The sequence below is a fragment of the Ictalurus punctatus genome, chromosome 24, assembly GCF_001660625.3.
Source record: "Ictalurus punctatus breed USDA103 chromosome 24, Coco_2.0, whole genome shotgun sequence".
Classification (NCBI taxonomy): domain Eukaryota; kingdom Metazoa; phylum Chordata; class Actinopteri; order Siluriformes; family Ictaluridae; genus Ictalurus; species Ictalurus punctatus.
This window is the reverse complement of record NC_030439.2, coordinates 12,068,985-12,095,955: the sequence shown is the minus strand read 5'-3', so window position 1 is coordinate 12,095,955 and position 26,971 is coordinate 12,068,985. Positions and strand designations below refer to the sequence as shown.

At 37.0% G+C, this 26,971-nt stretch overlaps 1 protein-coding gene across 2 annotated transcripts; it reads left to right on the top strand.

The window, feature by feature from the left end:
* The first annotated feature begins 939 nt into the window (after positions 1-939).
* On the top strand, positions 940-26,379 carry angpt2b (angiopoietin 2b). Of its 2 annotated transcripts, none has more exons than XM_017453961.3 (9): positions 940-1,839; positions 9,843-9,998; positions 11,781-11,902; positions 15,085-15,317; positions 15,553-15,677; positions 19,914-20,015; positions 22,544-22,710; positions 25,444-25,574; positions 25,782-26,379. In XM_017453961.3, exons 1-9 carry the CDS (start codon positions 1,573-1,575, stop codon positions 25,940-25,942), a joined length of 1,464 nt encoding a protein of 487 aa, XP_017309450.2. In that variant the 5' UTR covers positions 940-1,572; the 3' UTR covers positions 25,943-26,379. The 2 variants fall into 2 exon arrangements, with proteins under 2 accessions (XP_017309450.2, XP_017309451.2); XM_017453962.3 differs by lacking the exon at positions 940-1,839 and adding an exon at positions 8,217-9,101.
* The last annotated feature ends 592 nt before the right edge of the window (positions 26,380-26,971 follow it).

Here is a 26,971-nt window from a genome sequence, read left to right as displayed (position 1 = left end):
AAGATCAAATTCATGCTCATAAGTGGAAGAGGACTGCAAGATAATGAATCTGTTTATGTTGGCAACATAATACTGATAAAAACACAGAGAATTATCCTCACTCGAATATCCTGACTCCTGTGAACCATTTACAGCATATATAACTGATTAAAAGGTTACATAATTTGGGGGGAATGTGTGAAGTTTAATTTCAAAGGTTCTATTTTTTTCTTCACTTCAAATTAATCAAGGTAGCAACTTTAAAATTTAATAACCTGTTAGATCAGTTGAAAAGGTTGTTTGTACTCTAAACAAATTCTACCTGGAATATAGTCTCATTATGGGTACTCTGAATTAAACATATGAAAAGACCATGATATGCGGCCATCAAATTAAAAAATACCTGATTTGTTTTCTTAAAATGGTACATTTACTCTGTTTAAACATTTGATATGGTTTCTATGTTCTACTGTGAATAATATATGGGTTTATGAGATTTGTAAATCATTGCATTCTGTTTTTATTGACATTTTACACAGTGTCCCAACTTTTTTGGAATTGGGGTTGTATAACTGTAAGACAGTACAGGTATTAATCTAGCATAATTTTTAGGTGAAGTTCAAGTAACATATATTAACAATGTTCAGGCTTCATACTTTATTTAAACCATATGGCTTATTAGTTACTCTGTGTCCCATGAAGTTTGAACTTAATCACTGGGGAATGGAAGTACAACTATGGATATAATGATTTTACTCTACAAAGTCAATTATGTGAAAACGAATAACATTCATACGTTTATCAGTTTTAACTGAGAGGTGCAGCTGTGAACTGTGTAACCCCCAACATAGAGACCCACTGCTGGAAGCAAGTGATGGTAAGGGGTTGGGGAGGGAGGAGAAAAGTGAGAGTGAGTGAGTGAGTGAGTGAGGGAAACAGGAGGAGGAGGTTTAATGAGAAGAGAATGTTCTCTGCTTGGGCTGTTGTAGTGGGTGCCTGGTGCATTTTTGTGGCTTCCACCACCAACTCCTGAGAAAAGAAGAAAAAGAATAGAGAACTAGAAAGAATAGGTGATGGAGGAAAGTTGAATGATTGTGTGTCAAGAGAGGGGATGTTAAGGTAGACTGCTACTTCAAGAGCTCTGGCACTCTGTCCAAAAGCCCTTGAGCCCAGAAATCATCTCCTAAGGCATTCTCACAAGAACAGCTTTGACCAAAAAAAAAAAGGGGGGGGGGGGGGGGGGGGGCTGAAACCAATTCTGAGAGTAAATAAACACGGAGAGTGTTTGCAGCATGTTTCCTGTATCAAGCCATCTACAGCACTGAGTGGATCAGAAATACGAAACAATCTGTCCTGTCTATGCTGCTGTTAATGCAACAGTAGAACTTTTTTCTGTGTGTAATGTCATAAAAAGAGCTTTCCCTGGAGCATTGTATCAGCCACGGAAGAAAGAAAAGAGAGAAGACAGCGAAAAAGGAGAAGGCACTAGCTGAACCTGGAGGAGGGAAACAACCCAACTTAGGAGCTTGCTTTTTAACTTGTTTGCAGGACATTGCTCTGTTCTTTTTTGTTTTTGTCCATTCGTATCCAGAGATGGGCTGGCTGCTGAGTCTGGGCTACCTCACTGTAGTGGTGGCTGTAGCAATTGGCACAGAGAGGAGGCAGCACCAAGTGCAGCATGGCCACTGTAGCTACACATTCATCCTGCCAGAGGTGGAGCAGTGCCCATCACCTGGAAACTTCCGGGTGAGCAATTCCCTGCAGAGAGATTCACCCTTGCCCCCCAACGCAGCCCAGACTGAGAAAAAGCTTGAAAGCCTGGAAAGTGCCACTGAGAACAACACACTGTGGCTGCAGAAGGTGAGAAGCAACTCACTTCATTCTCTTAAAATTGATTAATTTACCAGCTCATAAAAATTCTTAGATCCTCTGATAATAGCTGCCCAAATGTAATGAAAGTTTATAGAAGTTTTTGTAAATGCACAACCTTAGCAATCTAATCATACTGTATCTGAAATGGTCCACTAGGAAGCTTTGATTCTCAAATTCATGTTTGGCTTGAAAGCAAAGGCAAGGATTTAAGGCAAATGCATTTCTCAGTTCCTAACTTAAGAGCAACTCCCTTGCATCCATCTTTCTGTCTCTCATTCCAAAGTAAACACGATTAATGATGATGTGTACCAGGGAGATTAGTCTGGGTAAGCTGCAAGGGCAATATACAAAAAGTCAAACCTTGTCTCAAGCCAGATCCCTTTTGAGCCTAAACATGCATTTGAATTTGTTTATGTCTCTGGTATTATTGTCGCTTTGAACAAAAAGTTCAACTTTTTTTTTCCTTGGAAGATTTGTATTCTTCTCCAGTATGATTGAAATTGAAAGCTTACTGAAGTAAATTTCCAAGAGGAAAAAACATACTCCTTACATTTTCAGTTAAAAATATTCACTTTTTACTTTTTAAAAAAAGAAATAAATATTTGAGTATGTAAGGAGTAAGGAATAACACGACATACCATCTTATATGAAAATAGTCCATGTTGGGGCTGGGTGGTGTGATACGGCACAACACGAAGCAGAGTGCCATTACCGATTTGAAGTGATCTGGAGTGTGTTATTCAGCATATACCACAGCGATTTGCAAAGGATTACAGTGTTTCATTTATTAATGAGCCACATGTCACACATTTTAAGGGCTTATAGCTGTGTTGTGGAATGTACTTGGGGACAAGTTAGTTCCTGTTATCACTTGCATTACAGCTGCGATAAACATCGTTCTCTCACCAGCATCTCTCACCAGCATCTCTCTCTCTCTCTTTCCAAATGCAGTTTGTCATTTTCCTTAGAGACCAGTAAGTGTAAACTCCTCTGTCCTGAGGACTTTCCTGTGATGGGAAATTTTGCAAAGCACTTTGACTGTTACAAAGTGCTGACAGCCAAGACTCCTTCCATAAATGTTTAATAAATGTCTTCTAGCAAAAAAAGTCTCCTAACAAAAATGTCACCACATCAACGATGATACATTTTTTCCTTTGTTAAACAGCAACTTTAAAAAAAAAATCTGTTTATTTTTAGTCTTAGATTAAGTGATTCGTTCACTATACAAGTCCCTGTGTATGAGTTGTTGCTATAGAAACAATAACATGTTAGAATGAGGGCATTAATATTAACCTATCATTTATGTTTCAGTTGGAACTACTGTCTGAGCAGTATGATTATACATAAATAATTCACACCTTCTGATCAATCAGATTTGTGAATTCAACCATCCTGTGGCATAAATTTTAACTGTGGCATATATCTTTTTAATTTCTCAAGTAAATTTTTGGCTGCGTACTTCTATTTTTAAGTCAGCGAGATTTTGATAGTGTTCTTTTATTAAGTAGATTTTCTCTGTACTTTTTCCAGCCCTTGGTAATTTCACAACATATCTACACACTGTAGTATGTCAGGGTGGCCCTTTGTCTTTGAAGCTTCCCAGCTGGGAATTAGCCTGCTGTTTGTATGACACTTGGAGTGTGCCGTGGTGGAAACTTTGGCTCTTTGGTGAAGCTTTTCTATAAACACAAAGAGGGCAAGAGGGTTAGTGCTGTGTACACATAAGCAAGAACACTAGAATGCCTGAGCATGACAAGGAGGTCAAAATATGCACACATCCACCATGTTTGAGTATGCATAGGTCTGCTTTTTCTTTTTTGGAAAAGACTTAATTGGCACAGTAAATCAAAGTAGAGAGAGAAAGAAGGGCAATATCAGAAATTGCATGCCTTCAAGACAAGCTATGATGAATATAAACTATTGTTAACGTATTCTGCTTGCCGCATTAAAAGCTCTGAACTCAAGCAGTGTTGACTCATATGCTTTTTTTTTTTTTTTTTTTTTAATAGCGGGGTGCACATGGCTTTTTTTTTTTTTTTTTTTTTTTTAAAACAATCATGTTTTTTGCTTTGCAGAGGCATTATTTTTACTGAGGTTTTAGCTAAAGGTCACACTTCAAATTACTTATCCATTTCACATCCATTATTATCTCACTTGATTATGCAGCCCTCTAGGGTGCACTGAAAACTCAACACATTCAGACAAATCATACATTTGTTACAGAGTCCTGGAGAAACAACAGAAGAAAGTGGGGTTTCTTCCCCCCCACCCCCCTTTTAAATCTTGTTTGATCTTTTCCTCCTCTGGGTCACAAGTTAGAGTGTATGTGTGGCTGCCACAGAAAACCTTTCATGTGAATTGTAAACATTTTCTACAGTAGCTTTTCCTGGACTGAGATACCTCATTTGCATGCATCTCAACAAATAAAGTTTAAAATTTAATTTAAATTAGCTCCTAATTACAGTGCTGTGAAAAAGTATTTCTTTTTCCTGATTTCTTCTGTTTTTGTTTACATCTCATGCCAAGTTGTTTCAGAAATTGTTCACAAAGGTAACCTGAGTAAACACAAAATACAGTTTAAGTGATAGTTATTTATTGAAGCCAAAAAAAAACAAAACAAAAAAACAAACAAAAAAAAACAACCACAACCACCAACTGTTCCTGTGTGAAAGTGTATTTGCCCCCATAGTTACTAATTCCCCAAATCTATTAAATTGCATTCATAATGGGGTTCAGCTGGACTAGACGCAAGCAGGCCTGATTACTGCAAACCCTATTCAATCAAATCAACACTTAAATAGAACTTTTTCAACAGCATGAAGTTGGTTAAAAGGTCTGGTTCAATCTTGCTGTAATGAAATATCAAGCAGGAAAAGAATACAGACCAAGACATTGGTTGTCTTCAGCAGGATTTGAATCTCACTTCCCAGGGCCCCATGCTAGTGTTCTTCCTGAGTGAGCTAACTCAAGGCTAAGAATTAAGAGGTCAAGGTGATGAGGTTTAAACTCCATGTTGATTTACCTAGAAAATCCAAAAACAAGGGAAGATTTAAAAGTTGTTTATTTAAAAAAAAAAAAAAAAAATAAAAAAAAAATATATATATATATATATATATATATATCTAAAAAAAAAAAAAAAAAAGCAGAGCTTCCAATCTCACAAAAGAAGACCTAAAACAAGCACACTAGTTAACCAAATAACCAATAGCTGCAATTAGACACACACATAGGCTCAAGACTGAACAAAGAACATTGACAAAAGGGTCAGACTTAAATAGGGCAACAAACAGGTGAGGACAATCAGCAATTATAAATGAATACAAACTGAGCGTTCATGAGAATGGTTGCCCCCTGGCAACTGGGAGGAGAATTTCAGGCTGAAAGCTTCCTGCGCCCTCTTGTAATTGGGAGCAGTACTGCTTGTCTGGGCAGGCGTGTGACCCTTAGTAGTTGGATGAGGTATTGCTGGCTGGAGTCTTAAGTAGAATGTATGCTTCACTTTTTACGTGTATGCGAGGAACAGCGTACAGTACGCATGAGGCAGATTTCATCATCAGCAGGGTACGCACGTACTGTACACGCGCCGCCCGATTTTTCTAACTGCGCATACTTTGTACGTGCAGGTCGCACATGTGCATTTAATGCTTTTGCACTATTTAGTTCTTCCACAAGGTGGCAACAGTGACCCAGGGCCGTTGCTTCTCAAGGTAGTTGAAGAAAAAAGAGCAGGTTAGAAATTACTCGCATTTGTATAATTCTAGCCAAAAAGGATTTGTATATGGGTGCTAATCGTGGCGAGAGATTGCCCAAGCATTGTTTTTTTTGTTGTTGTGGTTCTTCTTCATTGTCGTCCTTCATAACAAAAGACCTGCTTTACTGTTCTGTACTGACTCATGTAGGCCAGGAGGGGCAGTGCAAGTTGCTGTAATGCGTACGCGTACATATCAAGTGGAGTATACTCTGAAAGGCTATGCGTACGACTGTGCGCCTATGCTAACGTACATGTGAAAAAACTAAGTATACCAGAGCCTTTACAGTAAAGGCTGAAAGTGGACTGGATTATGCAGCAAGACAATGATGCAAAGCATAGGAGTAAGTTCTAGTCCTAGAAGGAAGTGAAAGACTGATATCGAGTTGTCAGAAGCGTTTGGTTGCAGTTATTGCTGCTAAAGGTGACACGACCAGATTTTCAGTTTAAGGGAGCAATTAGTTTTTCACATGGGTGATAGGTGCTGTATTACTTTTTTGCTTCAATAAAAAAACTGTGTTGTGTGTTTACTCGGGGTGCCTTTGTTTTATGTTGTATTTTGTTTGAAGATCTAAAATCATTTAGTAAGAGATACACACAAAAACAGAAGAAACATAAGAATACTGTTTTACAGCACTGTACTCAACATGATCAGGAAAATACCATAGGCAAGGTTAAATATAATAATAAGAACATTTCTTAAAGTCGAGATGTGAAGGGTTGTTATAGTTAGAAAACTTTTTTTTTTTTTTTGCCAAATCATGTCTCATAAATTATCATCAGCCTCAGCAACACCCGAGATATTTTCTATAGGGGATTAAAATAAACCCATATTTAAACTAGTGTTATTAAGAAGTTACAATTCACAAATCCACATCCAATCTCACTTCTTTTTAGTTTAGTTTTCATTTTCTTCCTCTTTTAAATCACACATCCATGCTTTCTTTTGTTCATCGCTAATGTTGACTCAGACAGGAATCATTTTATAAAGCCATATTTTCTTCAAAGGAAGTTTCCAAACATGATTTTTATGCTCCCCTACAGATCCATGTTCTTATAGGGAAATGAGATATACAGTATACACAGACTCTACTTTTGCAAGCTCAATACTATTTTCAAACACTTGTTGACATTAGATAATACAAATTCCTCTGCTGACACATCAACAACTCACTGGAGGAAATTAAAATAAAAAAGACAATTCAGAGTTTTCATGGTAGTTTATTAGGCTGCTAGGAATTTAACTTGATCGTGCTCATAGTAGAGGAACCAACAGCCTGCTACTTCACTAAATGTGTCTTCGCTATAATGATGTTTTGAATGGGTTTCCTATAACGTATGAAAGGCAGCCAGTAATCATGATGTGAAATTTCAGCTCTCTGATGTTCTAGGTTGCTATTTAAGCCAGTGTAAGCTTTCTATGCCAGTCTCTATCGCTCTCAGTTTAATTCTGACAAGATGCAAAGCTTCTTACAGGACTATTATCCTTACAAAGGAGCCAGGGAATAAATTGGTGACATATCTGGTTTATGACATCCATATACCATTCATTCATGTTCTGTTTTTAAATTCTTTTTTAATAAGGTTTTTTTTCTTCTCATTTTTCACCAGGTTAGTTTTGTCATGACTTGCTTGATGAGTTGCAAAATAATGCATAACAATTTTAGTCAAATGGTCTCAGACTATGGAAATGTTATTATATTAATTATGTGGAATAAGAAACACAAACACATAGTACATGTGAAAAATGTGTACAATTACATACAGTGTCTAAAAACCACAATCACATGTAAATTTAGCATCTGAACCATAGTGATTATTAAACTTTTGAAGTTCATGTGAATTTTCTGTAAGGGATTGAGTTGTTCATTTAAATAAGAAAACAAAAACCCAGTACAAACAGTACATGAAGTTACACTATATGGCCAACATTTTGTGGACACCTGACCAGTCACACCCATATGTGCTTGCTGAACATTCCATTATACAACCTCAATTCCAAAAAACTTGGGACACGGTGTAAACTGTAAATAAAACAGAATGCAATGATTTGCAAATCTCATAAACCCATGTTATTCACAATAGAACATAGAAAACATAAATATAGCAAAAATATAACTTTTTTTAAAGATTTTTTTTTATTTGATTGCAGCAACACCCAGTCATGTTACTCACCTGTTGCTAATTAACCTATTTAGTTGCAAAATAGTTATTTAGTAACCTATTTAGTTGCATAACATTACTTAAACTTACTTTTCAACTTTTTTGAGACTTGTTGCTGTCATCAAATTCAAAATTACCCTTTTTTTTTTAAACTTAAAATGGTACATATACTCCGTTTAAACATTTTAAATGTAAGCATCATTGTATTGGTTTCATTTACATTTTACACAGTGTACCAACTTTTTATAAATTGGGGTTGTAGATTTAGTCCTCTGTTTTATGTTAAAATAAGCTCCACTCTTCTGGGAAGGTTTTCCACTATATATTGGAGCGTGGCTGTGAGGATTTGTGCTCATTCTGCCACAAGGGCATTAGCCCTGTTTACACTAGCGTGTTTCGTTTAAAACGCATAACTGTTGCTACACAACAGTGTAGTGTCGACCCTCGAAAACAGAATTTTTTGGAAACGCCGAAGACCCCATTGTAGTTGGAAAACTCCGGGCTCACGTTACAGTGTAAACAGACCAAAATGAATACTTATGAAGATGAAGCCCTGGCTTCCCACATTCGCTCCCTGATTGTGTCTTCTGGGTCATTGCGTATCCTTCCCTGATTCGTCAAGCCCTTACCACATGACCATTACGCTACTTTGATCGTATACACAACAACCCGGAGACTGAACCGCAAGCTTTGCTGGCGTGATTAGATTAGCTATGATTAGAGCAATCGGCAGCAAATCTCATTTCAAGCGGCGTAAGCCCTTCATAGACCGCTGGTTTTTTGTGCCTGCTTTTGACTAGCAACCAACTTCCTGTTTACACTTGTATGCGCATGCCCAGTGTGCACGAATGGTCATGTGACATGCAAATTCGGTCGGGTATTGTGGACGGACATCGTTCCTGAAATACAGCGGAAACGCTAGTGTGGACGAGGAACCTTTTCGTTTTAAAACGTCGTTTTCATTCCAAAGGTGTTCAGTGGGGTTGAGGTCAGGTCTCTGTGCAGGCCACTCAAGTTCTTCCACACCACCCTTGGCAAACCATGTCATAATGGACTTCACTTTGTGCACTGAGGCATTGTCATGCTGGGACATGTTTGGGCGTCTTAGTTCCAGTGAAGGGAAATTGTAAAGCTACACTATACAAAGTCATTTTATGTAATTTTGTGCTTCAAACTTTGTGGCAACAGTTTGGAGAAGACCCTCATATTGGTGTGATGGTTAAGTGTCCACAACCTTTTGTCCATATAATGTATATGTCCTCTTCAGTATAACAGTTAACTGCTAACTCTGGAAAAGTGATTTTACTGGGAAAGTAGTAAAGTAAGCCACCAGGATGTGGTAAGCATTACATGGTACAATGGAAATCTGAGTCAATTTGTCTGCCATATGTTATTGCTCTGAAAAGCTATAAGTCTGAATATGAGTCTGCATATAAGTTTACAGATTAGATCCTGACTGTATAATAAAATTAGTCAGAATAAACTAAATCAGTGACAGCAAATAAAAAAAATAATGAAAAGTTGTGATTGCATCCAGGACTTAATTTGGTGACCATTTCTGCATATCTGTTTGGATACAGCAGAGACAGTGCAGATGGATAAGGATATGTTTGATATGATCCATTTGTCTGTAAGGGAGCCAAGTTTGATGTTTAATTCACTGGAATATGCTTAATAGCTTTTTGTTTCCTTCAGATATCTGGAAATCCTTACCATCATTTTTCAAAAGATTATATAATGTCGTTACTGAGAATTGAAAAGGAGGATAAAAAAGCTTCCATAAAGCAACAAAAAACAAACAAAACAGATTTAGGATAATATAATTTGTGCCAAGTTTTGTAGAACATTTGAAGATTATTATTATTATTATTATTATTATTATTATTATTATTATTAATATTATTATTATTATTATCATTTTTATTTTATTTTTTTACATGAGTGTGCATGCCTTCTTTCTCTGCTACATGTTGAAAAGTCTTTGTTGTAATAGATAGTTTGGTCTTAGAGAAAAACAGATGCATATTTTGACTAAGATGGTGGTCTGACGTAACTGATGTGTCCTCTGTCATGCTCACAGTTGGAGAATTACATCCAGGACAACATGCGTTCCGAGATGGTGGAGATGCAGAGGAATGTCATTAACACACAGACAGCCACCATGCTGGAGATAGGGACCAATCTCCTCAGCCAGTCAGCAGAACATACACGGAAACTTACAAATGTGGAGACTCAGGTGACTCATACAATGGGACTGATAAAATATAATTAAGCATTTAAAATGTATTAAGTATGTATTAAGTGTCGGTTTCTATGAGCACTTAACTGATATTTGCTGAGAAAGTTAAGTACATTGATTATTAAAAATTTGAATAATAATCAAATCAATTTTAATTAAAAATTTGGATCAAACAAAAGCAATACATTTAATCACAATTACACCACAGAGCTGTTCTCAAATCTGATTAGTAAGAAGATGTTGATTAATTTTCTATAACAGCAGCTCTGACACAGGTATATACAGTATATTAATGTGCTCATTCTAATAAATGATAGTTTCTATAGTTATAAAGTGAAACTTTCTGTAAGGAGATGTATATTTAACAGTTATGAAAGGAGTCTCCAGTGTTAGTGCTTTGTAATGGTCAGTAAGTTTTCCACCACAGGAAAATCTCCAGGATAGAGGTCTCTGAGCTCCTGGTTACATGATGAGCTTTAAAAAAAAACTTAAAAGAGAGACTAATGAGTGAACGATTGTTTATAACATTTAAAATTATGATTTGTAGTTCATTAAATGTTGTAATCATTATGTGGTATAAGAGGAATAAAACAGATTGGGACATGCTGTGGGGCATAATCAGCTTTACAGTAAAATGTAAACTGTAATTCCACTTCATGTCAGGCCACATCACACCACTCTATCATTGATTATTTTCTTATAAGAGCACACCGCATGCTTTAATCCTTACTTATACAATAGTTAGTTCTGGTCTACTAATTTGACTGGACAAGCATTGTTCTAAGAGTGCTGATATTTAATATAACAGCACTGCTACATTTCACTGTTTGTAATACTCTGTTTCACTGTGTTTGCTACACACAATTCCAATTCTAGCTATAGTTTTTAAATGTTATTGATTAATTTAATATATATATTTTTTTACATTGAAACTATTACCACACTTACTATGGGCTGGTAGTCAGTCTGTGAGTCATATGACCGAATCACATTCTGATATTCAGTACAACAGCAATCTTGCTCATTTTATATCACTTAAGTAGCAAATGAATATCATTTTAATGTTCATCTCTTTTTTGTGCATCCTACAATTTTAATTAACGATTCACCATCTATTGCATCAAAGTTAAGACTGAATGCAAAAGCCAACTTTGGTTAGGTGGCTGGAAAAAACACTGTAAAAACACCCTAACAAAACAGATCCACTGCTTGTCCTCGCAAAGATAAATTTCACATTGTGTTTTGTACTGTGTGTGTTTTTTTTAGTTTCCCTCCCTTTGTCAGCCATCCATTCAACATAGTAGTGCAACCTGAAAAAATATTTAACTGATTGTCATGACATATGTTTATTATATTAGTGTAGCTGTAAAAATAGAACAAGCTGGAGCTATAGAGTACACATGGCAAAATGATCACTTGTGTAAAACATGAACTCCTGAAATGATAATGTTACAGTAAATAGAGGTCATAAATAAAGGCTCTTTGAATCTTCAGCAGTCAATATATTACACTGAAACAAACCAAAAAACACAAGCACAAGTAAACTGGAAAACATACATTGTATCATTTAAAATTCACTACCCTTTTGAAAAACTGATTGCAATCTAATTCTTAAGAAGTATAAGTATTTGAACAACAGTAAAGTGTTTATTTTGCAGCTGTGTTGCCAAAGGCAAAACTGTATGCCTTTCCCCGAGAAATATTGGCACCCTTATTTATGCATTAACAAATGGAACTTGGGTTTGTTGCATATTAACAATAATCTGGTGACATTTGTAGGTGCTGAACCAAACAAGTCGACTGGAGATCCAGCTGTTGGAATACTCTCTCTTCACCAAGCGACTGGAGAAGCAACTCCTGCAGCAGAACCAGGCGGTGTCCCGCCTACATGACAAAAACAGGTAAGATGTCCTGAGGGATCTTCTGACTGAGCCTGTGCTGATAAGGAAGATGCTCTTTTCCAGTGCAGAGGCTACATTAGCATATCATAGCTGTACCTTAGTGGGTGGTAAAGTGTCAGGCATGAGCTGTGTGTTAAGAGTGTCAGAGTCTTCATGCTGTTCAGGTCACAGCTGGAGGAAGCCCACTCTAAGGGGTTCAGAGGATTTAGGACATGCCTTACTGTTGTAAGAGAGATGTTTGTTTTGACCTTTCTTTCCAGTTGTTTAGCATTCCAGCTTCTGAACATACTTCTGGCCTAGGCAAACACAGCTCACCACCCACTCACACACCACCTGTTGCACATCTGCACTCTTTTTTTTGAAGTAGATGTGGAGGTCATCATTGGAGTAGCATTTTATGGTAGACATAGTAATGTTATGTAAATGTAAATTACCTAACTTACAAATTGTAAAACTAAGATCACTGGACATTATAAAAGTAAGTATTCCATGTAATGTAATGTATTTTGCTGCGTCCCTAAGCATGAGGCCTTCTGGAAGTATGAGCACAGTGAGTAGAGAGAGCGATTTAAGGAATGATGTCTTCTGAAATGCCAAAAGTAGCTTGTTCAATCCATGTGGTTGGATTGGTTCAATGTGTAACTGCCATAAAGTCATTAATAAGAGTCATAAAAAGCAGGCCTGTAGGATTTATTGCCTTCATTTGGAGAACACTGTGATGCAAACACTCACACTGTCAGTGTTGCCTTCGGGTTTGATGGAGAAAGCCAGTCACCAGCACCATCTGTGAAAACTTGGACTCGCCAGGTGTTTCAGGGATGTTTAGTTTCACCAGCTACTCAAAAGAGTAACGGTTTTACAAGAATTTATTTATTTATGTGAGTTAGAGAAAAAGTGGACAGAAATGTGTACAAAAAAAAAAACATTGCTAATTTGCATGACCCCTCTTATCCTTATTTTAACCTAACATTTATTATTCTACTAAAAAATAACCAACATGATCAACTTACTTTAGTTTATAATAACGCATACAGATGGTTTGAGGGTTGAACCTCCCTGATATATTTCATTGTGGATGGTTACAAATACAGTGCATATGATTATATATGTGTGAAATAACACCATTTTGCACAATAATTATGCTGTTCAAAGATGTTCAAAGTCATCATTATGATTACTCCATATTTTAATTTACAACGGCAATTCCAAAAAAGTTGGGATGCTGTGTAAAATTTAAATAAAAACAGAATGCAATGATCTGCAAATCTCATAAACCCATATGTTATTCACAACAGAACATAGACAACATATCAAATGTTTAAACTGAGGATATGTCCCATTTTAAGAAAAAAAAACAAGGTAATTTTGAATTTGATGGCAGCAACACATCTCAAAAAAGTTGGGATGAGAAATAAAAAGCTGGAAAAATACTAAAAAGAAACAGCTGGAGGAATATTTTGCAACTAATTAGGATAATAAAAACTATCTTAGAGCGGCAGAGTCTCTCAGAAGTAAAGATGGGATGGATTCTGGATGGAAGCATATGTTACTCTAAAACCTGTATATACTTTTCAGCATTGATGGTGCCTTTCCAGATGTGCAAGCTGCCCATTCCATAGACACTAATGCATCCCCATACCATCTGTGTTCACAGACAATGAGTTCCTGAGGTGTTTCTGAGTCCATGCAATGATTCCATAAAGAATCATGCCTGTTTTTAATGCAGTGCTGCCTGAGAGCCCAAAGATCATGGGCATGCAATATTGATTTTCACCCTTGTCCTTAGTGCACAGAGATTTCTCCAGATTCTTGGAATCTTTTCATTATATTATGTACTGTAGATGATTAGATTTATGTTGAGGAACATTATTCTAAAATTGTTCCAAAATATGTAGATGCAGTTTTTCATAGATTGGTGAACCTCTGCCTATCTTTACTTCTGAGAGACTCTGCCCCTCTAAGATACTCTTTTTATACGCAATCATGTCACTGACGTTGTCAATTAACCTAATTAGTTCCACAGTGTTCCTCCAGCTGTTCCTTTTAGGAACACTTCTTTTTCCAGCCTTTTGTTGCCCCATCTATAATTTTTGAGATGTGTTGTTGCCAACAAATTCAAAATAAAAAAAAAAACAACAACACCTTTTCCCCCCTTAAAATGGTACTTGTCCCCAGTTTAAACATTTGATATGTTTTCTAATGTTTTATTGTGAATAACATTTGGGATTTGGGAACTTGAGATTTGCAGGTCATTGCATTCTGTTTTTATTTACATTTGATGCAGCGTCCCAACTTTTTTTGGAATTATGGTCGTACATGTCAAACAAATACATTAGTCTAATCACATTTTATTGGCTACCAGCTGCTATGGGGAGAAACGGGATTAACCAATTTTCTGGTTGAAAGCTACTAGCTAGCTAGACTCTGTGCATAGGGATATCGAGCTGACAGCAAATAAAGTACTTGAGGTTTACTGCATTAGGAGAAAAATAAAGGTAGATCTGTTTTTATAACGTAACATATCCATTTTCCTCATTGTTGTCATGTTAATTTGAACTGTCATAACGGTTTTATTGTTGATGTCTGATAATGATATTAATAGGTATTGGTTGATGGTAAAATAATAGAAGGACTTAAATAATAGAAGGACAGGTTCTGAATACCACCCGTGATTCTACTATGGTTTGGCATCCACCCAAGCACCCTGACTGCATTTTCCTGAAATTAATACATCTATAACCTGTTTCTATATACTAACACTTACAAGCTGACCAAGGTGGTTTGAGAGGTTGACCAGGCTTGTGTTTTTGTGTGGCAGGATTTGCCAAAATTAATCCTATATACACTTGGCAGATACTGTAACATCCAGCAAGGATGAAATTTTTTAAAATAATATTTACATTGTAGAGATTATACCACATTCATTTTGATGTAAAAAACAATAAGAAGATGAAATATAAATGTTAATACTTTTATATTTAATATAAAAAGCTGACTGCCTTTTTAGACTGGTAGATACGTAGCCTGGTAGATATGTAGCCTGATAGATACGTAGCCTGATAGATAAATATGATGAATGTTTTGAATAGTGTCAACTATGTTATAATAGTTTTGTAGGCTTTATAAAATACAAATAACCTCATATGACAATATGAAATAGCGATGCTTTTTCTCCACAACAGCTACCTGGAGCAGCGGTTTACAGCCTTGGAGGCTAGACACAGCCAGGAACTGCAGGCTATCCAGCAGGAAAAGCAGCAGCTGCAGGAGCTTCTGGACCGGCAGAGTCACCTGGTCACTGTACTTGAAAGACAGCTGGCCAGCTCCACCCGCAACAGCACACTGCTCCAGCACCAGCAGGCTACTCTCTCAGAGACACTGCAGCAGCTACTGGCCATGATCTCCCAGTGCAACGGTTAGTGCCAAATTCTAATCAGCTTGTATGCGGCTGTCTGGAAAGCATCAGTGTGTGTTTCTGGGAAACACAACTGTGGCCCACAATGCCTTGTTTCAGGATGAGAGAATGCTGCTTTTACTGAACAGTGGATTACGGGAAGTTGTAACATTGGGCAACATGCTATTTTAGTACAGGACAGAAAAAACTCACATACACATACTTAATGCCTAATGCACACCTTCTGCCTTACCAGATATTACCAGCCTGTCTAAGGAGAAGACAGTGATTTTCAGAGATTGTGCCGACATATACAAGTGTGGAATTACAGAGAATGGAATATACAACATCCATCTCGCCAACAGCACACAGACAGTTAAGGTAATATCAAACAGCTATTGAGCTAAAAAAAAAAAAAAAAGAAAAGGGGGGGGGGGGGGGGGGAGAGAGGATATAGTTGTATAATTTAAATAAAAAAAAAAGGTGACACTTTATACTGTGTTTCTAAGATTATAATGTAACCACTGCAGATGTACTGGATATACTGTTATAGATGAAGTACAGTGGTGCGTGTAAATCTTATGTAACCACATGTACAAATCAACATCAGTTTTGGATCATATTTATCCTGAGAGCTGTAACACAAGTTATAACAGGTATATTTGCATGAATTGCTGGGTTTTAAATGAGATTTTCTCATTTCACCTTTTTAAAGTTTAAAGTGTAACAAATTACAGCTTTGTTTTTTTGTTGTGTTATAATGATATAACAAGTAGGTTATCAATTTATATGAAAGGTACATTTAGAAAAATCACTTGTTTACTTGCACAAGCCAATAATTACAATTTTAATTAATGCAAAAATACTTACTAGCTTAGTAGTATCGTTGGCAGTAGCAGTAGTACCATCGTATTCATTCAATAATTACTAAGTTAGTAAGTACTTAGTCACTACTTAAGGAGACACAAAACAATATATGTTATCACAGTAATTTAATGTACCAGTAATGAATACCTCTATAATGACAAAATAAGGATAGCATGTAGAGAGCAAAGTGGTTCAAAATTGGATAAGAAGCCATTATGATTTTATCAGCATAGTAATGTACTATTAGTACTAAAAAAATGACTAGTAAGTCAACATAGTAGTTTATTAGAGTGATTAATAATTTAAGAACTACTATGGTAACACCTGATTACTTACCACTCAGTTAGTATGCAAGCATTAATTAAGGAGCTGTGTTGTAAGTCAGTAACTAAATCAAACAAATTTGTGGTAGTGATGTTTGTGGTAGTGACAAATTTGTGGTAGTGACATTATTTGGTATCGACAGATAATTGCAGGTACAAACAAAGCAATGACTGAGCAAGCTGGATTAAAAAAGACACAAACATACAGGTCTGCAAAACAGTTCTCGATTCCTAATAGAGAGCAATTATGAATTCGCTGATGTAGCTGAGGTTGAGGAACTGTCAGAGCCAGAATTAATACACAGCAAAATTCCCAGTGTTGATTTAACACCCAGAGTGTTGAATTTACACTCTACAGTGTTTATATATGTCCAATTTGACACAAATGAACACGTTGGGTGTTAATTCAAGATTTTACTGTGTAGTCCTATTTTCTATAGAGCAGTCTCGCAACACTCTTGATATTTGAGTTATTTTCTTGCTTTCAGCTATTATATTGAAACTTGGCAGGAAAAACTGTTTTAATATAACCTAGAGTTCTGTTCTTCTAAAGGTGGAATGAAAATGTCATGCTGTGAATAAGAATGATAAAACATGAAGCTGGAGAAGTGTTACATATGTGCTTTAGTGTAGGTGAATTTACTTTTCAATATAGAAGCCTTCTGAGTCCAGCTTTCTGTTTCACGCTTGGTTTATCTTTACTATCAGTAAAGTATAGTATTTTTAGTCAGATTGCATTTTTGGATGCTTTGGTTTTGAAAAAGACATGGGAAAATTTTATTATTATTCATAGACTTTTCTCATATGCACTGTCTCCACGTTCTTGTTCACACAGAAGCCAGGTGTTTGGCCTCGGTTTTGTAGTCTCTTGCCAAATTTGGGACTAAAGCAGCTTTGCAGTGTGAGTTAATAGATGCAGATCCACCATAATTTTAAGAGATGCAATCTTCCCTGTAACAACATAATGGGTTGTTTCTTTCATTAAACAGCTCTATATTACTTTTTATTCTTTATTATTATTTTTTTTTCTTTTAAATCATTGCTTAAAACATGCTTACTGAAGCAAATGGAACTGTTGAAAACACATTGAGCAGAGGAACTGATGCAAAGGAGTTAAGCCATAACTCAGATGGAATTAATTCATCCTGTGATCCCAGCAGTAATTAGTAGTTATGCATAAGAAATATTGAAAATAAATCTGTTAAACATCAGTGGGCTGGAAAATGATCTCATAAAATAAATATTAAATAACAGTGTATTTATTAAATATATTAAAACATGGTTAGAGTTTTAGCATTTCTTGAGCAAAATGCATGCTCAAAAATCAGGGTCATTGTTGATGTACTGACCACGCCCAGAATGATAATGTGATGGATTCCAGTTTTATGGGAGGAAAAAGCCCTTTACCCCTAGCCTGACAACTATTGCTATGTCCTGTTAAGGCTTATTCAATTTGTGGTGGAAAATCTTAAACAAGATCCAGATACAGTGTATCCTCATGGGTAAAAGAATAACCAGTCTCCTAGCAGCTAGAACTGATGTGGGTGCTGTTTAAAAGGACTTTGAACTACTTTCAGTGTCTTCTGACTGTGGGCTTGACTGATTATCCACAAAGATTTTAGATGCTTTCAGTAACATACAGTATATGATATTTTACCATTTTCTTCCGATCAGTTTACTGTAGAGAATAAAAAAGTAATTTTATAGTCAAATAAGCAAATAGAAGAGCATAAAGCGGAGACGTGTACTTACATGTTTGCTTTGAGTTTTTCTATCTTGGATCTATTTTCTGCAGGGTAATGTAGGCTCTTGGTGTTTAGTATCTGCTTTTCTTTCTAGATGTACTGATTTTAGTATGGTTTAGTGTGTCTTTGGTAAATTGCTAATATGTTCAGTGGTTTCAGGCTCCCCTGATGTCTGAATTGAGGGCAAAAGAAAATGTGGTTTTTTGTATGCAGAAATTCCAGAGAAATAAGAGAAGCTGACAGACAATGAAGGAAATCACAACTTGATGCTGATATCTTCTCGTTATGCTCTAATTATGCTCTATTATGTTGGAGCTCTCCTCTAAAGTGACTGCTTAAAACACTGATGCTTGTATAGAAAGCCAAAAATTGCCCACACCTGCTTGAAGGCACTTATCAAAAGCTGAACTAAAAAGGTACTAGAAAGACATGCATCAAGAACTGGCATCCAGATGGTGAAGTTAATTTCCAAACTATCACTAACAGGCTTCAAACAAAGACTAAAGACCTACCTTTTCACTAAATTTGCACTAGTAACTGATAATGACCTATTTGTACTAGCATGAGGATATATATTTTAGTGAAGACTACAAAGCACTTTTTGTAAGTCACTGTGGATAAGCCATAAATGTAAGCATAATGTAAATGAAGAGTGGGAAAAACTAAATTTCACATACACTAATAAGGTTTGAGTTTGAAGGGCCAGAGAAAGTGCAGCTTTATTTATTTATTTATTTTTTATTTCAAACCCCTATTGTGACATGGGCTTAATGCCTTTTTGCTTAATCAAAGGCAAAATCATTGGAATATTTTTCAAATTGTTTTGAATGTTTTTTCCCAGGACAAAGTTGATTTAAGTTCACCTCTGTGCTAATTTTCCTGTGACCAAAAACTCATGAGAAGAACGTTGGCTCCACAAAATACTTTATATATATATATATATATATATATATATATATATATATATATATATATATATATATATATATATATATATATCTTGTATAAGGATTAACCAATTTTCATGAGAAGATTAACCAATCTTCATGAGAAGAACGTTGGCGCCACAAAATACTTTTATTAAAAAAATAAATAATAAAAAATGTATATCTTTGTAAGAATTAACCAATTTTGTCAAAAATAGCTATGCCTAAACTCTACTGTTACAACAAACACTTTTTCTCTTTCCCCATTCTATTTTGAATTATTTCTGTAGGATACCACCCACATTGTTTTTCATCCCTTAGAATTTTAGGATGAATCATGGTTGCAGAAACAGTTGTTTATTTCATCAACAGATATGCATTGTCTTCTACTGGTGTAATGATCAAAATCGGTCCCACCAAGCTTATTTTCAATACACCATGATGCATTATTATTATTATTATTACTACTACTACTACTACTACTACTATATATACTATATATACTACTAAATAGTAGTGATAGTGGAAGTTGTAGTAGTGGTGATGACATTGAGTGTATGTGCGATTGTGCCTTGCGATAGATTGGCACCCCATCCAGTGTGTACCTCACCTTGTGCCCTAAGTTCCCTGGGATAGGTTCCAGGCTCCTCCGTGACCCTGGATAGGATAAGTGGTACAGAAAATGGATGGATGAATGGATAATGAGAAAGTATTTTATGCCATGAACAATGATTTTGTATGGTTTGGTGTCACTAGGTGTTCTGTGACATGAAGACAAGAGGAGGAGGTTGGACTGTTCTTCAACATCGTTTTAATGGTTCAGTGGACTTCCACCGTAACTGGAAAGATTATAAAATAGTGAGTGCCTCTTTCTATATGTATACAAGGAAAGTGTTCCACCAAATCAATGATCAGTGTAACATCTGTTGTGGCAAATATTTCATGGCCCAATTTTTGTGACTATAATGCATGTGCAAAAATAATATGTGACCATCAATACAGGTCTCATAGACATATACAGTATCTCACAAAAGTGAGTACACCCCTCACATTTTTGTAAATATTTGATTATATCTTTTCATGTGACAACACTGAAGAAGTGACACTTTGCTACAATGTAGAGTAGTGAGTGTACAGCTTGTGTAGCAGTGTAAATTTGCTGTCCCCTCAAAATAACTCAACACACAGCCATTAATGTCTAAACCGCTGGCAACAAAAGTGAGTACAACCCTAAGTGAAAATGTCCAAATTGGACCCAATTAGCCGTTTTCCCTCCCCGGTATCATGTGACTTGTTAGTGTTACAAGGTCTCAGGTATGAATGGGGAGCAGGTGTGTTAAATTTGGTGTCATCGCTCTCACACTCCCTCATACTGGTCACTGGAAGTTCAACATGGCACCTCATGGCAAAGAATTCTCTGAGGATCTGAAAAAAAGAATTGTTGCTCTACATAAAGATGGCCTAGGCTATAAGAAGACTGCCAAGACCCTGACACTGAGCTGCAGCACGGTGGTCAAGACCATACAGCGGTTTAACAGGACAGGTTCCACTTAGAACAGTCCTCGCCATGGTCAACCAAAGAATTTGAGTGCACGTGCTCAGCGTCCTATCCAGAAGTTGTCTTTGGGAAATAGACGTATGAGTGCTGCCAGCATTGCTGCAGAGGTTGAAGGGGTGGGGGGTCAGCCTGTCAGTGCTCAGACCATATGCCACATACTGCATCAAATTGGTCTTCATGGCTGTCGTCCCATAAGGAAGAGAAAGCCGCAAACAGTTTGCTGAAGACAAGCAGTCTAAGGACATGGATTACTGGAACCATGTCCTGTGGTCTGATGAGACCAAGATAAACTTATTTGGTTCACATGGTGTCAAGTGTGTTTGGCGGCAACCAGGTGAGGAGTACAAAGACAAGTGTGTCTTGCCTACAGTCAAGCATGTTGGTGGGAGTGTCATGGTCTGGGGCTGCATGAGTGCTGCCAGCACTGGGGAGCTACAGTTCATTGAGGGAACCATGAATGCCAACATGCACTGTGACATACTGAAGCAGAGCATGATCCCCTCCCTTCTGAGACTGGGCCACAGGGCAGTATTCCAGCATGATAACGACCCCAAACACACCTCCAAGACGACCACTGCCTTGCTAAAAAAGCTGAGGGTGAAGGTGTTGGACTAAAACCTATTGAGCATTTGTGGGCCATCCTCAAATGGAAGGTGGAGGAGCACAAGGTCTCTAACATCCACCAGCTCCGTGATGTCGTCATGGAGGAGTGGAAGAGGACTCCAGTGGCAACCTGTGAAGCTCTGGTGAACTCCATGCCCAAGAGGGTTAAGGCAGTGCTGGAAAATAATGGTGGCCACACAAAATATTGACACTTTGGGTCCAATTTGGACATTTTCACTTAGGGGTGTACTTACATTTGTTGCCAGTAGTTTAGACATTAATGGTTGTGTGTTGAGTTATTTTGAGGGGACAGCAAATTTACACTGTTATACAAGCTGTACTCACTACTTTACATTGTAGCAAAGTGTCATTTCTTCAGTGTTGTCACATTAAAAGATATAATCAAATATTTACAAAAATGTGAGGGGTGTACTCACTTTTGTGAGATACTGTAGATTAGGGCTGTCCCCTGTTGCCCTTTTTTATGGGATTAAAAAAAAACATGTCTCTTGCTTGCTTCTTCCAAACATAAATATATATAATTAATTTATCATAATTTTAATTTCCTCTATTATACTCACGAAGGCAAGTTGGTATTAAGAATTCACTGCAGGAAAAAAAAAAAAATCAAAACCTGGGAAATAAAGAATAATTGAAGTTAAAGCAAATGACTTGTATTTGCAATATAAGGATATATACAGGAAATAATCCTCTAATGTAGTGATAAAAATGTCTTTAATGCCAATGATTTGGACCTACAGTATAATAATGCTCAATCCATAAGTTCTGCCTCAGTTTAAAGCGATTATTAGGCATTTACATGAGGCCCCAAAAGTAATGCATCTTGCTCAGTTCATAGTAGAAATGATTACAGCTAATACGGGAACTCACAACAAACTGTTAATCAGTTTTTAACCCACTTGCTTTTCATTTGTTATTCAAGAGAATGTTTTTACAGGTGAATGATAAATATTTGGCCATGGAGTTAGGGAGGCCTGCTAGATGGCTGATAACATATGACCTGAGGTGTTTGAGTATGTAGTGTTTAAATAACATTGACCAAATGTTTCATTAACTGGATTACACAGACAGAAACTGTGTATTGCTACTTTATAAAGATACATTTTCTTAGGACTGTACATGTTATTGCACCCTTATAGCCCCAGCAGATGTCTTTAGATATGTAGCAATGTCAGAGGAAACTCACAGTTTATACAATATGCAGGGATTTGGAGACCCCTCAGGAGAACATTGGTTAGGAAATGATGTCATCCACCTGCTCACCATGTCCCGAGACTACAGTCTGCAGGTCCAACTCAAAGACATAGAGGGAAACCAGGCCTTCTCTCATTATGACCATTTCTACATCGATGGAGAGGAAAAGAAATATAGGTACTAAAATATTTGTCTGGGCTCACAATATTAATGGACAACGATGTACTAAAGCAGGCCAGACTGTAATTCCAAACTCATTCTCTTTGTATAGGATTAAGTTTTATATGTTCATCTTTAAAGTTCAGGTTATTAACATTGCAAATTTAATGTAAATAATTTTGTGTTCAATTTAAGAAATTCCCAAGAGACTACAGGCAACATTCAGGGCTCCTTATGTTGTGTGTAATAAGGACAATATATAGGTTACGTCCATTATACATTAAAACTGCCTTATCCTGGTCAGAGTTGTGATGGATCTGGAGCCTATTCTGGGAACAATGAGCATAAGGTGGATACCTCCTGGATGGGATGGGATACACACCTAGGGGCAAATTAGGATTTTAGCATTAACAATTGACTTACCTGTATGACTTTGGGAGGTGGGAGGAAACTAGATAACCTGGAGTAAACCCATGCAGACACAGGGAAGAGCAGCAAAACTTCACACAGACAGCAACCTGAGCTCAGGATCGAATTGGTGTCCCTGGAGCTGTGAGAATGCAATGCTTCCCAGTGCCCCAGAACGCCATCCAAAATAAATATATCCTCTACCATCAATCAAGTGTACATCAGACAAAATAGTGAACACAGTGCAGGGAAAACTACCACTGTTTGCTTTCCACTGCTTTCTCTCTGACCAGGTAATTTTAGCTTACTGATTCAAGGGCAGGATTGGAAAGAACTCAGGCAAATTTAACTTCATGGATTCTGACTGCTAGGTCAAACAAATCTCACCTTTCTGTTACAGATAAAGCATCAGATATTGTCTGTGGTTATGATTATTTCACATGAAGAACTAGAAAAAAAAAAAGAAATGGGTTCCTAGTGTAAGAAATGAGGCTTGGAAGGTAGTAAGACTTTATTAAAGCTGAACTTGTTGGAAGTCATTGTGTGTGGTTCACACTACCTAAACAACTTGGGAGGGGGATATGAGGTCTATTGCCAAATTCCACCATGTTTGGTTTCCTATTCACTTTTTACCGTACGTGTTAGTTTTATTTGCATGCTGTGAATGCTGGCACTCTGTAAAATGCTGTGTTCATATGGAAACGGCTAGACATGTGACCTGTTTGTGAGGTCTCTGAGACAAAATGCTTGCCTGTAGACTCATGCTGTGTGGTCCATTTTTGGCACTTCCCATACTAATTGTTTGCAATCACACCTTTTACATTGTTGCAAACAACAGAATATGGATAATGGAGTCATTTACAACAGCAGAGTTAAATGCATAGTAATTTAATATACAACCCCAATTCCAAAAAAGTTGGGATGCTGTGTAAAATGTAAATAAAAACAGAATACAATGATTAGCGAAACTCAAATTCACAATGTTATTCACAATAGAACATAGAAAACATATAAAATGTTTAAACTGAAGAAAATGTACAATTTTAAGAAAAAACTAGGTAATTTTGAATTTGATGGCCACAACACGTCTCCAAAAAGTTGGGATGGGGCAACAAAAGGCTGAAAAAGTAAGTGTTCCTAAAAATAAACAGTTGGAGGTTAATTGGCAAAAGTCAGTAACATGATTGGGTATAAAAAGATTATCTTAGAGAGGCAGAGTCTTTCAGAATTAAAGATGGGCTGAGGTTCACCAATCTGAGAAAAACTGTATTTACAATTTATGGAACAATTTTAGAATGTTCCTCAACGTAAAATTGCGAAGACTATGAATATCTCATCATCTACCATCTATCTATCCAAGAATCTGGATAAATCTCTGTGCGCAAGGGACAAGGGTGAAAATTAATACTGCATGCCCGTGATCTTAGGACCCTCAGGCGGCACTGCATTAAATACAGGAATGATTCTGTAATGGAAATCACTGCATGTGCTCAGAAACCTCCAGGACTCATTTTCTATGAACACAGTACGCCGTACCATCCACAAATGCTGGTTAAAGCTCTATCATGCAAAGAAAAAGGCATATGTGAACATGATACAGAAACGTTGCCATCTTCTCTGGGCCAAAGCTCATTTAAAATGGACTGAGGCAAAGTGGAAAACTGTTTTGTGTTCAGACGAATCAAAATTTGAAATTCTTTTTGGAAACCATGGACACCGCGTCCTCTAAACTAAAGAGGACTAAAGAGGAAAGGGAATATCTGGCTTTTTATCAGCGCTCAGTTCAACAGCCTGCATCTCTGATGGTATGGGGGGGCATTAGTGCCTATGGAATGGGCAGCTTGCACATCTGGAAAGGCATTATCAATGTTGAAAGGTATACACAGGTTTTAAAGCAACATATTCTTCCATCCAGATTCCATCCAATCTTTACTTCTGAGAGACTCTGCCTCTCTAAGATACTCTTTTTATACCCAGTCATGTTACTGACCTGTTGCCAATTAACCTAATTAGTTGCAAAATGTTCTTCCAGCTGTTCCATTTAGGAACACTTACACAACACATTTACATTTTACACAGCGTCCCAACTTTTTTGGAATTGGGGTTGTATTATACCACTGATTATACTTTACAATCTCATGTATGGGAGAGCAGAGTCACAGAAAACCACTACATTCTGAACACTATACAGCTAAAAGTTTGTGGACACCTGATCATCACATTCATATGTGCTTTTTGAATCCCATTCTAGATGTAATCCTCCCTTTGCTATTATAACAACTTCCACTCTTATGGAAATGCTTTCCAATAGATTTTGATTACTTGCACTATTTTGTTCTCCAGCATCCATGCTGAAGGTTTTAGTGGTACAGCAGGTCGCACCAGTAGCCTAACCCACTCAGGCACCATGTTTAGCACAAAGGATCAAGATAATGACCGCTGTAGCTGCAAGTGTGCCCAGATGGCCTCAGGAGGTAAAGTTCTGCACATGTAACGGCTCCTTAGTTTCAAATAAACTTCTCATTACTTAAATTGCCAAAACCATTACGTTGTCATAAATTAACTTTATTGTTACCCAAACTCTGTGGGTCAGGGCTTTTACACTATTAATGATGAGTTTTTGGTCTGGTATATTTACACTTTGGTTTGGACAACAACTTATTCTTGACATGTTGTTGCAGGATGGTGGTTTGATGCCTGTGGGCCATCCAACTTAAACGGAATCTACCACACTGGAATCTCCAATGTGATGCGCTACAATGGGGTCAAGTGGTACTATTGGAAAGGGCCAAACTCAATAGTAACCAGAACCACTATGATGGTGCGTCCTGTGGATTTCTGAAAATAAATGTCATGGAGACATTTGGCTCTACAGACAGCAAAATTCCCAAGTTTAATTAAGATCTATGATTGATACTCATTTGTGTCCTGCTGCACTTACATAAACACTAGGTGTTAATTCATCAGTGGGGAATTTGTGACATAGACAGCAAAAGAGTGCCAGAGGGCTGTTGACACAGCTGAGACTCACTGACATTTTATGCATTTTTGGAATTTGTGGAACACTATATGTTTCAATCTGTCTTATTTGTTCTGCTCTGGCAAAAAAAAAAAAAAAAAAGCCCAGCTGCTTCATCAGTATATTATTTTCCTGTATATAAAAGCTCATGCAGTGTAGAATGCAAAGGACTGGAATTTCACATTAGTGTTTGTTTGTATACTTGGCTAGTGAACAGAGATCTGAATAAATGTGAACCATTCCTTCTCCCTCTCCTTGAAGCACCCCCAGTCCACAGCACCTCTCTATTTTCCCCCTCTCTGAAATGCTTATAAATTTTATGAGTGAATACTCCCATAAAACTGCATGAGATACTAAAACAGGTGTATGTTTTACAATTGCATTATTTACTATAAAATGTATATTTGTAATAAAAATGACATAAAATCGATCAGAGACATCAGTGATTGTAGGAAATGAGAAAGCATGAAGGTTTCAATGCCAACATCTTAGAATGTGATCTGTTCATGGTGCTGTTTTAGCAGCAGGCTGTGCCTAATGCAGCACTATGGTTGATTGACCATCCATGCAGGGTGCTAAGAGGGTCAATATTTTCGCACCGACCATGCCAATTCCTTGATGAGGCATACAGTACAGGCTGCTTGCACTAAATACATCAGAGAGACAGGCCCTATTGCACTGCTGACCTGTGTTCACACTTAGCATTTAGCCATGTAACTGCAGTCATGATTAATCACTGCAATCGTGATTTAACACTGCTCAATAACCACATTCATCCGGTGGCACAGGGTTTGTGAAAGAGGAGAAATACTTATACTGCCATATAAGATAAGATCCCAATCACATTCCCAT

Bases quoted from the DNA above. Each gene is read 5' to 3' on its own strand.
- angpt2b (XM_017453961.3), top strand. From the start codon at position 1,573: ATGGGCTGGCTGCTGAGTCTGGGCTACCTCACTGTAGTGGTGGCTGTA. The intron at 22,711-25,443 runs GTACTAAAATAT...TTTGTTCTCCAG, and splicing joins GGAGAGGAAAAGAAATATAG to CATCCATGCTGAAGGTTTTA. The intron at 25,575-25,781 runs GTAAAGTTCTGC...ATGTTGTTGCAG, and splicing joins TGCCCAGATGGCCTCAGGAG to GATGGTGGTTTGATGCCTGT.